This window comes from Pteropus vampyrus, unplaced genomic scaffold (genome assembly GCF_000151845.1).
Source record: "Pteropus vampyrus isolate Shadow unplaced genomic scaffold, Pvam_2.0 Scaffold6, whole genome shotgun sequence".
Classification (NCBI taxonomy): Eukaryota; Metazoa; Chordata; class Mammalia; order Chiroptera; family Pteropodidae; genus Pteropus; species Pteropus vampyrus.
Genome location: NW_011888787.1, coordinates 13,749,357 through 13,761,911, shown reverse-complemented (window position 1 = coordinate 13,761,911; position 12,555 = coordinate 13,749,357). Strand labels below are relative to the sequence as shown.

The 12,555-nt window shown below is 36.7% G+C and overlaps 1 protein-coding gene across 6 annotated transcripts in view; it reads left to right on the top strand.

Annotated features, from left to right (window-relative positions):
* Positions 1-12,555, top strand: part of CDC14A (cell division cycle 14A) — a 134,161-nt gene that overhangs the window by 52,068 nt on the left and 69,538 nt on the right. For all 6 annotated transcript variants that reach the window (XM_011368326.2, XM_011368317.2, XM_023536288.1 and 3 more), the window contains exon 5: positions 254-333. In XM_011368326.2, the coding sequence (XP_011366628.1) occupies positions 254-333 (80 nt within the window). The remainder of the gene's footprint in view (positions 1-253; positions 334-12,555) is intronic.

The following is a 12,555-nucleotide window of genomic DNA, read 5'->3' as shown; positions in this document are numbered from 1 at the left end:
TTCACTAGGCACTGAATTATCTCAGAGTACATCTTCTCAGAAGGACAGGGAGGCCCTCACTGGTCTTTGGAGCCCACGTAGTACAAGATGAAAAGGAAATTTTGGCAGCTCGGCTGCTGACTAAAGATCAGCATTATCACCATGACAGTTGTCTCTCAAAATGGAAGCTGTGAAATGCAAGTTTGGTGAGTAATTAAATTAGTTTTAGTCATTCTTTGATGGTGTTCTAAGTGTTGCTATTTATCTGTCATAGGTAATCTATTTGAAGAAGACACCAGAAGAAGCCTACAGAGCCCTCCTGTCTGGCTCCAATTCCCCCTATCTTCCATTCAGGTATAACTGCTTGTGAGACTTGGGCTGTAACACTTTGCTAGATGGCTCGCTGCTTTAGAGTTGGATTATTGTGTTAATTGTTTTAAGTCTGTGACCAAGATGTTATGTAGAATGAAATGAGGTAGTCATTTATATTATTTCCTTTTTGCAGAGTTTTTTTCTCCCTATCTAGTAACTAAGATAAACTAGCTTTCTCCTTTGAGGAATTAATTTTTTTCCTTAAATCCTTTTTTTTTTTTATCTTGACAGGTTAAGCACAAAGAGTGCCTGATTTATGAGCTAATAATTTGTTAGATTTCAGTAATCTACATCATTGATTTCATCCATTCATTCTTTCATTTCCTGAGCATTGATTGAGCTCTGACTGAATATCAGGGGCTGGGGATGTAGAATAAGACTTTGTAAGTATCTTCCTAGAAGCTTAGTGGGGACCCTAAATCACCTGTTTAACATACAAATCTAGTTTTCATCCTGAGGAAGGTTGTCTTTTCATTAGTGTTGGAAAAGGCCATGTTGTAAGTATCACCTGAAGAAGACCTTTTAAAATTTGGGTAAACTTGAGCTTGTTGAAAAAGTAGAAGGGAACATACATCAAAACTCCCACAACAGTCATCTCTGATAGAGTTGTGAATGATTCTAATACTTTTGCCTTTTTGCGTGTCCAAACTTACAACATATGCATTGCTTATTATTGTTACTAATATAATTATCAGCAATAGTGAAAGAAAGGATCAGAAAAGATCGAGGAGGCCTCTTTGTTAGCTTTGCTCTCCTGTAAACTCACAGAGGGCAGGTCCCAGTGCCTGACACTTAAAACTACTTTTAGTAAATATTCGAATGAATAAATTAAGACTAAATCCTCAGGTTCAAAGGATCCTCACCTCTGTTTCTCAGACCACAAGAGGGGGCATTATTAGTTGAGGGATTCCCTACGTCTCAAGGCGGGGAGGAGGAATGGGGGAGAGGATGCCTAGTGTGCTTGGTCTCCTTAGTGAGATCAAGGGGTGAAGTTCACTGTGAGAGGAGGCTATCCCCAGGCAATCTAGACTGTGAGCTAATTAGCTATCGAAGGGCAGGTAAAAAGCGACAGATTATTAAGCATGGTTCTATTTTTAGCTTATATGTGCTAGGTAATTAATTTGTTCCCTGAGAGCTAGAATGTTTGAATAATTAAGAAGATCAGAATGGAAGAAAAGATAATATGGAAATTGTTACCACTTAACATAGAAATCATCACTGTTACAATTGTAGCCTGTTTTTCTGAACTGTTTTTATTTAAATATTTGAAAATGTAAATTTTTTGGTTCAAAAAATTTTTAAATATGTAAGAAGGTTTACAGTAAACATTCTTTCTCCCATTGTTTCTCCTCATCTCTCTAGTCCTTTTTGGATTATTTCTGGTATTAGTTTATTCCTTCTAGAGTTTCTTCATGTACATATAAGCAAATAAAGATAGACATTCTCATTTTTCCCATTTTTATCACAAAATGTAGCATATACTAGTCTGTCCTTGATTTTTTTCACTTGACTCATCCTGGATATCTTTTCATAGTGGTAGCTAGAGAGCTTCTTTCCTCATTCTGTCTTATTTCTATATAATGTACAAGAACGCATTAACCAGTTCCTAATGGGTAGACATTTAGGTCATTTCCTATCATTTTACTTACTGCTTTTTAAATTCACATAGTCTCAAATGTATTTTAGAAGAAAGAAACTGAGACAATGTTATAAAGAAAATTATAGTATTGTTAGTCATAAAGAGATTTTAGTAATCTGTTTGCATAAGGATACTCATTATATGAAAAAAGAATGCTTAATAGAAATATGAGGCATATGTTCCTTGGTTTAGGCACCTATTTCCCTAACAGTTTGACCTTGAATGTAGCTCTCAGTTGCATCTTTCTTATAACTCAAGGCACCAAGAATTGCCTTTATCTTAAGCTGCATTTCTAAATGCATACTCTTTATAAACCATACATTTGAAGAAAATAAGACAAAGTAGTGCATTTATAATTTAGTGAGGAATTTAATTGAAAAAATACTACTAGTTTTCTGGAATTTGACTAAAGAAACTTAATTTTCCCTAAGGCTAAGTTGTGAGTTGATTTTAGTCTACAGTCCAGGCTGACTAAAGCTAATGCAGTATCTTTAAGAATCATCCTTCATAAGTTATGTAAATGTCTAACCGCTGTGTTGTACCCCTGAAACTAATATTGTATTAAATTTCAACTGTAATTAAAAGAAAAAAGAATCATTTTCATGCTGGTTCTAGTCAGCCTTGGCCTTCGTTTGTAATCTGGATTCTATTATCTGGTAGATATTTTATACTATTTGTTGTTAAATTACACTTTTATTATCTAGATTTTAAAAAATCTGCTGTTGCTGCATTAACACTTTTATATAAAAACTGGAAGCCTTAAAGGAACTTCCATTTAAGTGTAATTGCTTTATTGTTTAAAGTCTTTTTTAAAAAGGAAGACCATTTTGAAGGCTTGTTGAATTGTGGTTGATATCTTTATGTTCTCTCAGTCACTAAATGCCTATGTTCCCGTTTGTACTGTATAATTTTAGCATCTTTCTAGTGAAGGGGGTTTAAGGCTACTGTGAATTTAAATAATTACATTCTTCAAGATTTATTCATCTAACAAACATTTATCTGAGCAGTCTCTTCTGTAAAGCGTTTCCTCATTTTTTGGGGGAGGCTTTGCCTATAATTCCCCACTACATTTTGTTCGTGCCCCATTACATTTGCTACATACACCATTAAAGCAAACGTCTTGTATTGTGATTATTTGTTTGCATGACTGACTCTCCACCACATATGGCTGAGTCTTCTCTTGGGGGCCAGGACTGGGCTTTTTTTCTTATTTGCGTGCCAGAGAATAATTCGTACATGCATTTGTTTGCTTTTTCTGTGCCAGTTACTGTAATAGTCTTATGGATCGAAAGATAATTAGGACAGCTAGGTACCTGCTCTGGGGAACTCTGTGTGTGGTTAGTAAGTGTATAAGTACGTAAAACAATAGCAGTGTTTTATGAGTGTTAGGAGTGGGTGTTACGGGAATACTGAGAAAGGAGGTTTAACCCTAGAACTGGGGATTGGAGAAGTTAGGGGTAAGCCCCATGAATGCCTTTCATGTTAGGCTGAAAAGTGGAGAATAGCAATCCAGGTGCTGATTTTAGGTGCTGAAATCTTTCATTTGTATGGCATAGGTTGTCTTTTATAATGACAGGTTAGGTAGGATACTATATAAGATGATGTTTGCAGTGAAGGTACTTTATTATAACTGAAAGGACTACCTGATTGAATTTTTCTATTTGGATTTATCTTAAATGTTTTTAAATGATAGTTTTCTATTAACCTATTAAAAATTCTCTGAAGATGAGACTTTAAAAAAAAGATTTGGATAGCTTTACTGCCTATTCTTACTTTTTCCAGTTTCATTGGGATATTACTGGCATATAATACTGTATAAGTATAAGGTGTACAGCATAATAACCTGACATGCATATATTACAAAATGATTGTCACAATAAGTTAGTTGCCATCACTTCATGTAATTACAAGCTTTTTTCCTCTTATGATGAGAACTTTTAGGATCCACTCTCTTATAACTTTCAAATATACCACATAGCAGTGTTAACATCACATTTTATATTGTATCCCCAGTTCTTATTCATCTTATAACTGGGAGTTTGTGCCTTTCGACCACCTTCATGTAATTCCCCACCCCCAACCCCATTTACTTTCTAATCTCGATTACATTTAACATTGTAGACTTTAGAGATAGTTGAAGTTCTGGCTTGGTGTGACACTCAGGAGTGTTTGTTGGGTTGTTAGTGTTTGCAAGTCAGTGTTAGGGTGTTCCATTTAATTGTGAAGTAGTTTTGTCAAAAACTGTACTTTTCAGTTGTACTAACGCTAGCCAACATGTTTATTAAGAGTGACTTTAGATTAAAATTAGAAGAAAAGGGCATTTTTCCCTTACTCTAATTCTTCGAGTCCACCTATCTTTAGTGTTGGCTTGGCAATTGATGTTCAAGGGAACAAGGGGCCTTTCAGGTCTGGGGCCAGAGTCCGCAGAGTTTGAATTGGCAAGCCTGGTATAAATCTTTTTAGTTTCTCTTCCTTTCAGTGTACTACCAAATTTATAGTCTGTATCATTGACCCATCATCCCACAGAGTCATATTAATTTCAGCTGTATAAGGTCCCACGAGACCACCGACCCTTTGTGCTATTCCCAGATTGTTTTCTTGGCAGTCAATGGCAGCGGTTTTCAAATCTGCATTCTTTGGTGTTCATAAAACGGCATTTGTGAAAACTCTGTCTCACAAATTGAAAAGATAACCAATTTAAATCGCTCTCCTTTTTGCTTTTAAATTTCTTTCTTTGTTTATTGGTCCATATGTATCATCTTGGTACGTGTTTTTGGTATTGATGATTCATAAATATGAAAAAAAGCAATTTTTCTGTGACATATAAAATTAAATGTGGAATAAAACTATAAGACTGTACAGACAATAAACAATACCCAAGGTCTCAGTTTGGAAGACAAATGCAGAAAGTATGACGGGAAAAATAATGACTAGGGTGCTGTGCTGACATCCAATGAGATAAAGCTGGTTGGATGTCATATCGCCAGTTAGTTAGTTAGTTAGTTAGTTAGTTTGTTTGTTTGTTTATTTATTTATTTATTTTGCAGATCTCTTCCTGGATAGCCCAGGAATGCATTTTTGTGTGACTGTTTTATTTTAACTTGTAGCAGAGGCTAGGACTTATAGGTCAGTGTTTCCCAAAGTTATGTGGTTGGTTTTAAAAAGTCTGAGAAGCTTTAGAAAAATATTCATGCCTGCATTCTATTCCCAGACATTCTGATATAATTGGTCTAGGGTGAAGTCTGGAAGTTGAGATTTCTAAAAACTACCTACATGATTTCAATATGCTGCCAAGCCAAGACTGAGAACTACTACTGCTCTATACAATCGGCTATGGCGAAAAAAGAAAAAAAAAAAAAGATTCAATGATCAAATAATTTGAGAACTCTCTATCTTGGAGATTTACAAAGCACATCTCCATTTTAAAGATTCCGAATGGTTCTGAGTAATGAAGGAGCCTGTTTAATTTTAACTCCAGATTTTTCAATGCCTCATCCCTAATCCCTGCTCACTCCTCCCATTGTCTGTTAAGAGCTAGAAGAATTCGTGTTCTGAAACTCTGAGACATATTTCCTGATCCTCACCTGTGCAGAACAAAATGGATCTCTTGAGATTAGAATAAAATACTGCCATTTGTGGAGCTGTTTTTGTGCTGTTGCTTGAGAGTCTTAGAAATAGGTGGTTTATCAAATAGTGGTATTTTGTCTACTCGGAACAGCAATATACAAGTTTTCTCTTAGCAAAGCTTTAACTGAGGGACCACAGACCTCCCGCAGGCAGCAGTCCTTTAAGGACATTTGTCATTAAAATGGATCCATACTGTTTATGTTAAGGGAGGGGTTTGTTGTGTTTGGGGATGACCCCTAGTGATATCCTTGTTGCTGAGTTAAGTTGTATCTTGGCTGTGTCTTAATGAGAAATCTCTGAAGCAGGGACTCTGGGTCCTCTGGGCAAGTCAGAACTTGAAGGTCTCTAACAAAGGCACAGAGGGGTCAACCACAGAGAACTTGGCATTGGGTTTCCTCCTCTTTTCTTCTAAAGCCAAGTAAACATGTGCTGGTAGATGTTAGATGTTATTATAAAACATATCTCTGTACATTAAGTATTGAACCAGATATTTGTTAGTTTAATATGATATTGTGATTTTTGTCAAAATTTGTTTAGCAATTAACTTTGTACTTCAAAGGGAAAATTCTCCTTATCCTTTTTCTCTTGAGTATCAAAAATATAGAAGCAAAATTTATTTTATGCTCTCTTAAGACTTCCCTTTCTCAATTTTTCTTCATGATGGCCACTTCTGGGCTTCTCAGTGTTGATCTTTGGAGTCGTATCTGCCCTCACGGATCTTTACTAAAACTTTGTTTTGGATGCTCGTTATGATGGGAAAAAATATACATTAGTGTTGAATATTAAGGATGTGCCAGTTTTCTGAGTGTTAAAAATAGATGGAAATTGATGGCTTATCTAGTCCAAACTGTTAACTCATTTTCAGCAGTGGGGTGTATTAAGTAACTTGGACCACCATGAAAAGCAGACTCTTTATCAGATTTTTCTTGTTAAAGTGGTAAATAAGCACCACTATACAGGATCTGAGAAGAGCAACAACTGTTAGGGTTTCTAAGATCCACTAAATGCACATAAGGAGGTGAATTATGTCTGTCTGTCTATCTATCTAGCTATCTAGCTAGCTATCTAGCTATCTATAATCTATCTTTCTTTCTTTCTTTCTTTCTTTCTTTCTTTCTTTCTTTCTTTCTTTCTTTCTTTCTTTCTTTCTATCTTTATTTTAGAACACAGCGGTGATTCAGTGGTTTTAGTTGTAAAAATTGGCTCAGACTACTTTTTTTATTTTTAGTTTTATAGTTTCAGATCAGTGTCACTGAACCCCTATCAAAAGGCCAGTGCCACCCTTTTGTACTCTTTATACTACATATCCAGTAGCCAGCCTTAGTTGATAAAGATGGTTTGGAACAAAATTGCAATCATTTATGTTAACGAATAGTTATTTTGTTGAATGCCTATTATGTGAAGGTCTTATTTTCAATACCTGAGTCAAAAGCAATTTGCTATTCATTTTATCTTTATAGCAAAATTAATGTAGTTAAATGGGTGGCACTCAGGTGCTCATGAAGGCCCAGTGCACAGCCGTTGGGGTGTTTTTCTGGACAGATTCTATTCTGGCTTTACGTGACCTTTTAAACCACGACTTAGAAATGAATTTTCACATATCTCTGTTTCTTAGATGAACAAAGTGTGATTAGTGTATAGCTTTGCATTAAATCTGAAAAGCAGGAGGTTGTGTGTTCCATTTTGTTAGGTACTGGTTGTGCTCAGCTTTTGGCTCTGGCCCATGAAGTCATTTGATGTTGCTCTTTCATGAGCGGGAGATAGCTTTGTTCTTCCCTCTAATTCTGATCAAATATATTTTTATCTTGTAGGTCTAGACGATATAAACAATCAGCTCTTTATTTTCCCTGGAGCTGGTACATATATGTAATAGATTTGTTCAAAGACTGTAAGTGAGGTGTACTTTGGAAATTGTGTGAAGTATTTTGGGCCATTATCTACTTCCCAGATATTAATACAATATAGTCTAGGGTTGAACTCTCTAGTACTGTAGCTACTAGCTACATGTGCTGTTGAGCACTTGACATTTCTTTAAACTGAAAGAGACTGTAACTTTAAAATATACATTGGATTTCAAAGATTTAGTGTAAAAAAAGTAAAATACCTTACTTATAATTATGTTGATTACTTCTTGAAATGGTAATATTTCAGATATTACATAAAATATATTAAAATTAATAAAATTTCTTTTTACTTAATTTTATTACAGTTATGAAAAAATTTAAAATTATATGATGTGGCTCTTCTGTGGCTGGCATTATTTTTCTGTTGGACAGCAATGATGGAGATTATGTTTTCGTTATTGTACATAGTTTATGATGATTAAAGATGGTTTTTATATGTTTCGCTTTGAAAGGTCAGTAGTTCTCAGCCACTAGACTTGTTCAGGCATAAGTTGAATGATCTTTTAGTAATGATCATTTATTCATTATTTTATTCATTCATTCACTCATTCACTCAACATCTACAACATAGACATGTGCCCAGCACTGAACTAGACTCTGGGTGTACAGACACCAAGGTCACATTCTCTGTCCTTAAGAAGCTCATCATCTTGTGGTAATTTGGTAGATGGGATTTAGTTCGGTGCTTGGAAGGGTGCTTCACTGGCTTCTGAGATGCTTTCCAACCCTTTGCTCTGCAGGTATTTGCATACCTCCTAACTACCTGCTCTCCAGAGAATTTATGGGGAATCATGGAATCAAGACATATGTAGATCATGGTCATTCTCGATATTTCTTTTTTATTTAGTGTAGTCTCCACATTGTAAACACCATGCCTCTGTTCTTCATTCTTTCTTCATTTCAAACAACTCTGTTACCAGAAATGCTTTCTTATTGTTTTGTGTAAATATATTCTTTCATCTCTGATTTCATCTCCTCATTGTTAACATGTACAAGGTTGCTGTATTCTGAGTAATTTCTTAAATTCTTAGGTCACAGGCCGTGCTGCATAGGTAACCTGGCTCAGTAAGTAAAAAGTGTTTGCCAGTTCCTGTTGCGTAAATATTTCCACCAATGCTGCTGATTTGGGCTCTCGAATTTTTGAATATTTAACAATTGACTCTTGAGAGCCTGTAGGGAGACAGCTCTAGAGCAAGAACGAATCAGGCGCTTTTCTCTTTTTATCTTATTATGGATGGTGATTACAATTTTCTTAAATTTAATTTTTCTTCTCCCGCTTCTCTGCAAAATAAATGCAAAAACATAAAAATAAGCAAATAAAATTCCCAGTTGCTCCATCTTTTCAAATATTCATTTGTTTAGTTTTTCATTCAAGTTACTGTTTAGTAACTTCCAGCCCCTCCCAATGTTATAGTTATGTGGATTCTTATAATCACTTCATAATAACTTTATGGTTCAGTTGACGATTATGTTAGAAGTCACATTTAAGAAGATAGAATTGTCAGGATGGATGGAGTATAGGTGGTCAAGCATGAGATTGAGCTAACTTTGTATTTGGATATCTTTAGACAGCTGTTGGCTGTAACGCTAGTCTTCTGTTTTGGGGGTTAGAGACACATGATTTATTCTAAAGCAGAGATGAAAGATTAGAAACCCTGGGTGTTTGGGGTATTACCTTATCTCTTGAATGAAGAACAGCCTCAAGTTTACTGGTTTAAGAGAGTAATGCAATACATGGTAAAGCTATCATGACAGATAAGTGTAAGAGCTGTAGTTTTTCCAGACAGGAAAGGGGTGCAGACTTTCCCTCTCAAAGTGTGTGGGATTTCAGTGGTCCTTTATGAGAGAGATGGAAAAATACAACATATACTCTTATTAAACTCAGTGAATATTTGGCTCAATAAATACGAATGAGTGAATGTTTGGATGAATGAGTGAAAAAGCAAACCAGGAATTAAGGAAACAATTGGGAACTGCCGTAAAAACGGTGGGAGTTTAAAGCTTTATAGCACATTAATATAATGATTTAAATTCTAAAAGCTCTTTGTGGCTTCTCTAAGGTGTCTGGGTTAAAATAAGACTGTATTTAATATCAAGTGGCAAAGGAAGAGGAAACTACTTTGAGTATTACTGCTTTTAGCTCTATTTGATTACTACTCTGGCAAAGAGAACAGGAGGAAATGATATTAAATGGGCAGAAGGGATTGTGAGTTAATGCAAAGAAAGCTGTTCTTGCTAGTGAGGATCGAGGTATTAAGCTATCGAGTTAACAAAAGTGGCCATAGAATAGTATAGAAAAATTTTGGGGGGTGAGCTCCCAAGCTCCTTTATTTAATTTAGATGTTTATTTGCAAACATTTATTGAATATCTGTTTTGTGTCAGGCACTGTGATAGGTACTAGGGAGACAGTGATGAGTAAAAAAATGTATAGGTTGTACTTTCTCCAGGACTCCCATACAAAGGCAGGGAATCAAATAAGCATACCAGGATACATTGTCAAACTATAGTTAAGTCCAAAGGAAAAAGGAATTCGGGGACCTGATATTGCCAGGGTGGGGTTGGAACTTTTTCCTCTGAGACAAGTGATCTTTGAGCTGAGAGGATAAGTTGGGTAATATAGGCAAAGGTGAGGAGGAGAAACTATGATGAGCAGGAGCAAAGGTCCTGTGGTGAGAGCAGAGTGTCCCATCCGAGGGGCTCAGGGAAGGCCACTATGAAGGGCACGGACTGTGAGGGGAGCATAAGGTGAAGAGGATGCTGGAGAGGCAGGAAGGACCAGATACCACATGGTGTTGTATCAGAGATGAGGATTTGAACTTCCCCCTGAGAGCAATGGGAAGTCAGTGCAGGGTTGCAGTAGAAGTGACAGGATCATATTTGTCTTTTAAAAATGTCACACTGGCTGCAGGGAAGAAAACTGACTAGAAAGGCTAAGAGTGGATTAGGAAGGCTACTGCAGCAGTCTGCATGAGAGGTGGCGGCGGAACTGCACGTAAGAGACATTTTAGAGGGAAAAACTATGGGGCATAAAGACTGGTAGGATGAGAGAATGAGATGGAGGCACTTCTGGATTCTAGCAGGAGCTAGGGAGGGCTGGAGGACTGGATTATTATTGTTGTCATTATTGTTTTGTAGTGGGGGCAGAGTCAAGAAAATCTTCTAACACAATGAGCTTGAGATGCCTTAAGACACCCAAATGAAAGTGTCACAATATGTGGTTGGCTGTACTGTTTTGGAGTTTTAGGGAGTTTGTGTTAGAGAGATAAATTTGAGGGTTATTGGCAGATAGATGGTAATTTATGTAGATGAGATTGTGTAGGGCAGTGGTTCTCAAAATATGGTCCCCTACCAGCAGCATCAGTACTACCTGGAAACTTGTTAGAAATGCAAATTCTCAGGCCCTGCCCCAAACCTATTAAATCAGAAACTCAGATAGGGCTCAGCCTTCTGAATTTTAAGGAACCGCCCAGGAGAAAGTGAGAGCCCCTCATTTAGGGAGAATATGGAGTGAGAATTGTTTGAGTCTGAAACTGAACCTTGAGAAACTCTTTTACAGACTAGGGGTGAAGGATGACTATGCAAAGGAGATTGGGAAGGAATAGCGTTTAGAGAAGTGAGGAAGAATCCAGGGACCAAGTCGAGAGAGTATTCAAAGGAGAGAGCTACTTGTTGCATATTAAATTAAAATGACGCTTGCAGAATGGTCCCTGGGCTTAGAATAACCACATCTGAAAAGGCAGAAGGTAGATTAGTGATTGACAGGAGTGGAGAGTAGAGGGGGAGGAGGATTGGAGAGCTATTGCAATTAGTGACAGAGTTTCTTTATGGGGTGATAAAAATGTTTTGGAATTAGTGGTGACGTGAACTGTGAATACATCAAAAATTACTGAATTGTACACTTTAAAAAAAGGCCACAATAGTGAGTTTTATCTCAATTAAAAAAAAAAAGTCCTCTGGGTGTAGCAATCTGGAGATCATTGGTGAGCTTGGTGAGAAATGTGTCTGGCGTGGAGGAGGTTAAGATATGAGAGAGAAAACGGAGGCAGGAGTAGTCTTTAGAGAAGTCTTGTTTTAAAGAGGGCGGTGGTGGAAGGGAGATGTAGAGTCAAAAAGTTTTGGATGGTCTTTTCTTTTAAAGATGATAGAGCTTTTAAGGTGTTTAAATTCTGTTGGGAAGGATCCAGGAGAGAGATATGGAGAGGAAAGAGGATCATCAATTACGTTAAATAACGATAGAATTTCAGAGTAGGAAGGGTCTTCTGAGGTTAATAGAGCCTGGTGTTTTCCCAACGCGACATCCGTTTCATAGAACTATGTAGGTGAACAATAGTCTTCACTAGCCATCTTCCAATTCAAACTTGAACAGTGTGTGGGGCAGGTATCTCGCTGCCTTCCAGGGCCAACCATTCTATTTTCAGAAGGTCCTAACTATATTGGGTAGTTAAGGACAAATCCACAGGGAAGATTGATTTATAAAATGGAAGGTAATCTATAAAAGGGGAGATATGTTGCTTTTATAGAGTAAAATCTCTCAGCTTTTAATGGACTTTGTCTTATTTTAGTCATTTCCTTCATTCTCACTTCCAGAAGAACCCAGTGCTGACAATTCCTGAGCCTTTTGAGAATTATCTTGTATTAATTGGGTTAATTCTCTGATTTGTCCACTGTCAACTTTAGTATTCAGTTTTCTTGGTCTTTTAATTTATTACTACTCATCTGATTTCCAGCTTTCAGAATTATTATTGCTATTGTCTGCTCTCTTATTTTCCCTGACCTTGTCAATTCCATTTTTTAAAAAAGCCTTTTAAAATTCTCTTAGCGGGGTTTTAGTAGATACCTGGGTTCATCTGTTGCCTTTACTTTTTCTTTCTCTCCTGACCCCTGCCATTGAGAGTATGTAGCATGTTTATGTGTCCCTTCACTTTTGACTATGTATGATCCAGGTGCCACTAATAAGCCATTTCTCTCTTGCCCAGTAATGGGTGCAGGTTTTGGGACCTACTGATTTCATGGAACTGTCATGAGGATTAAAT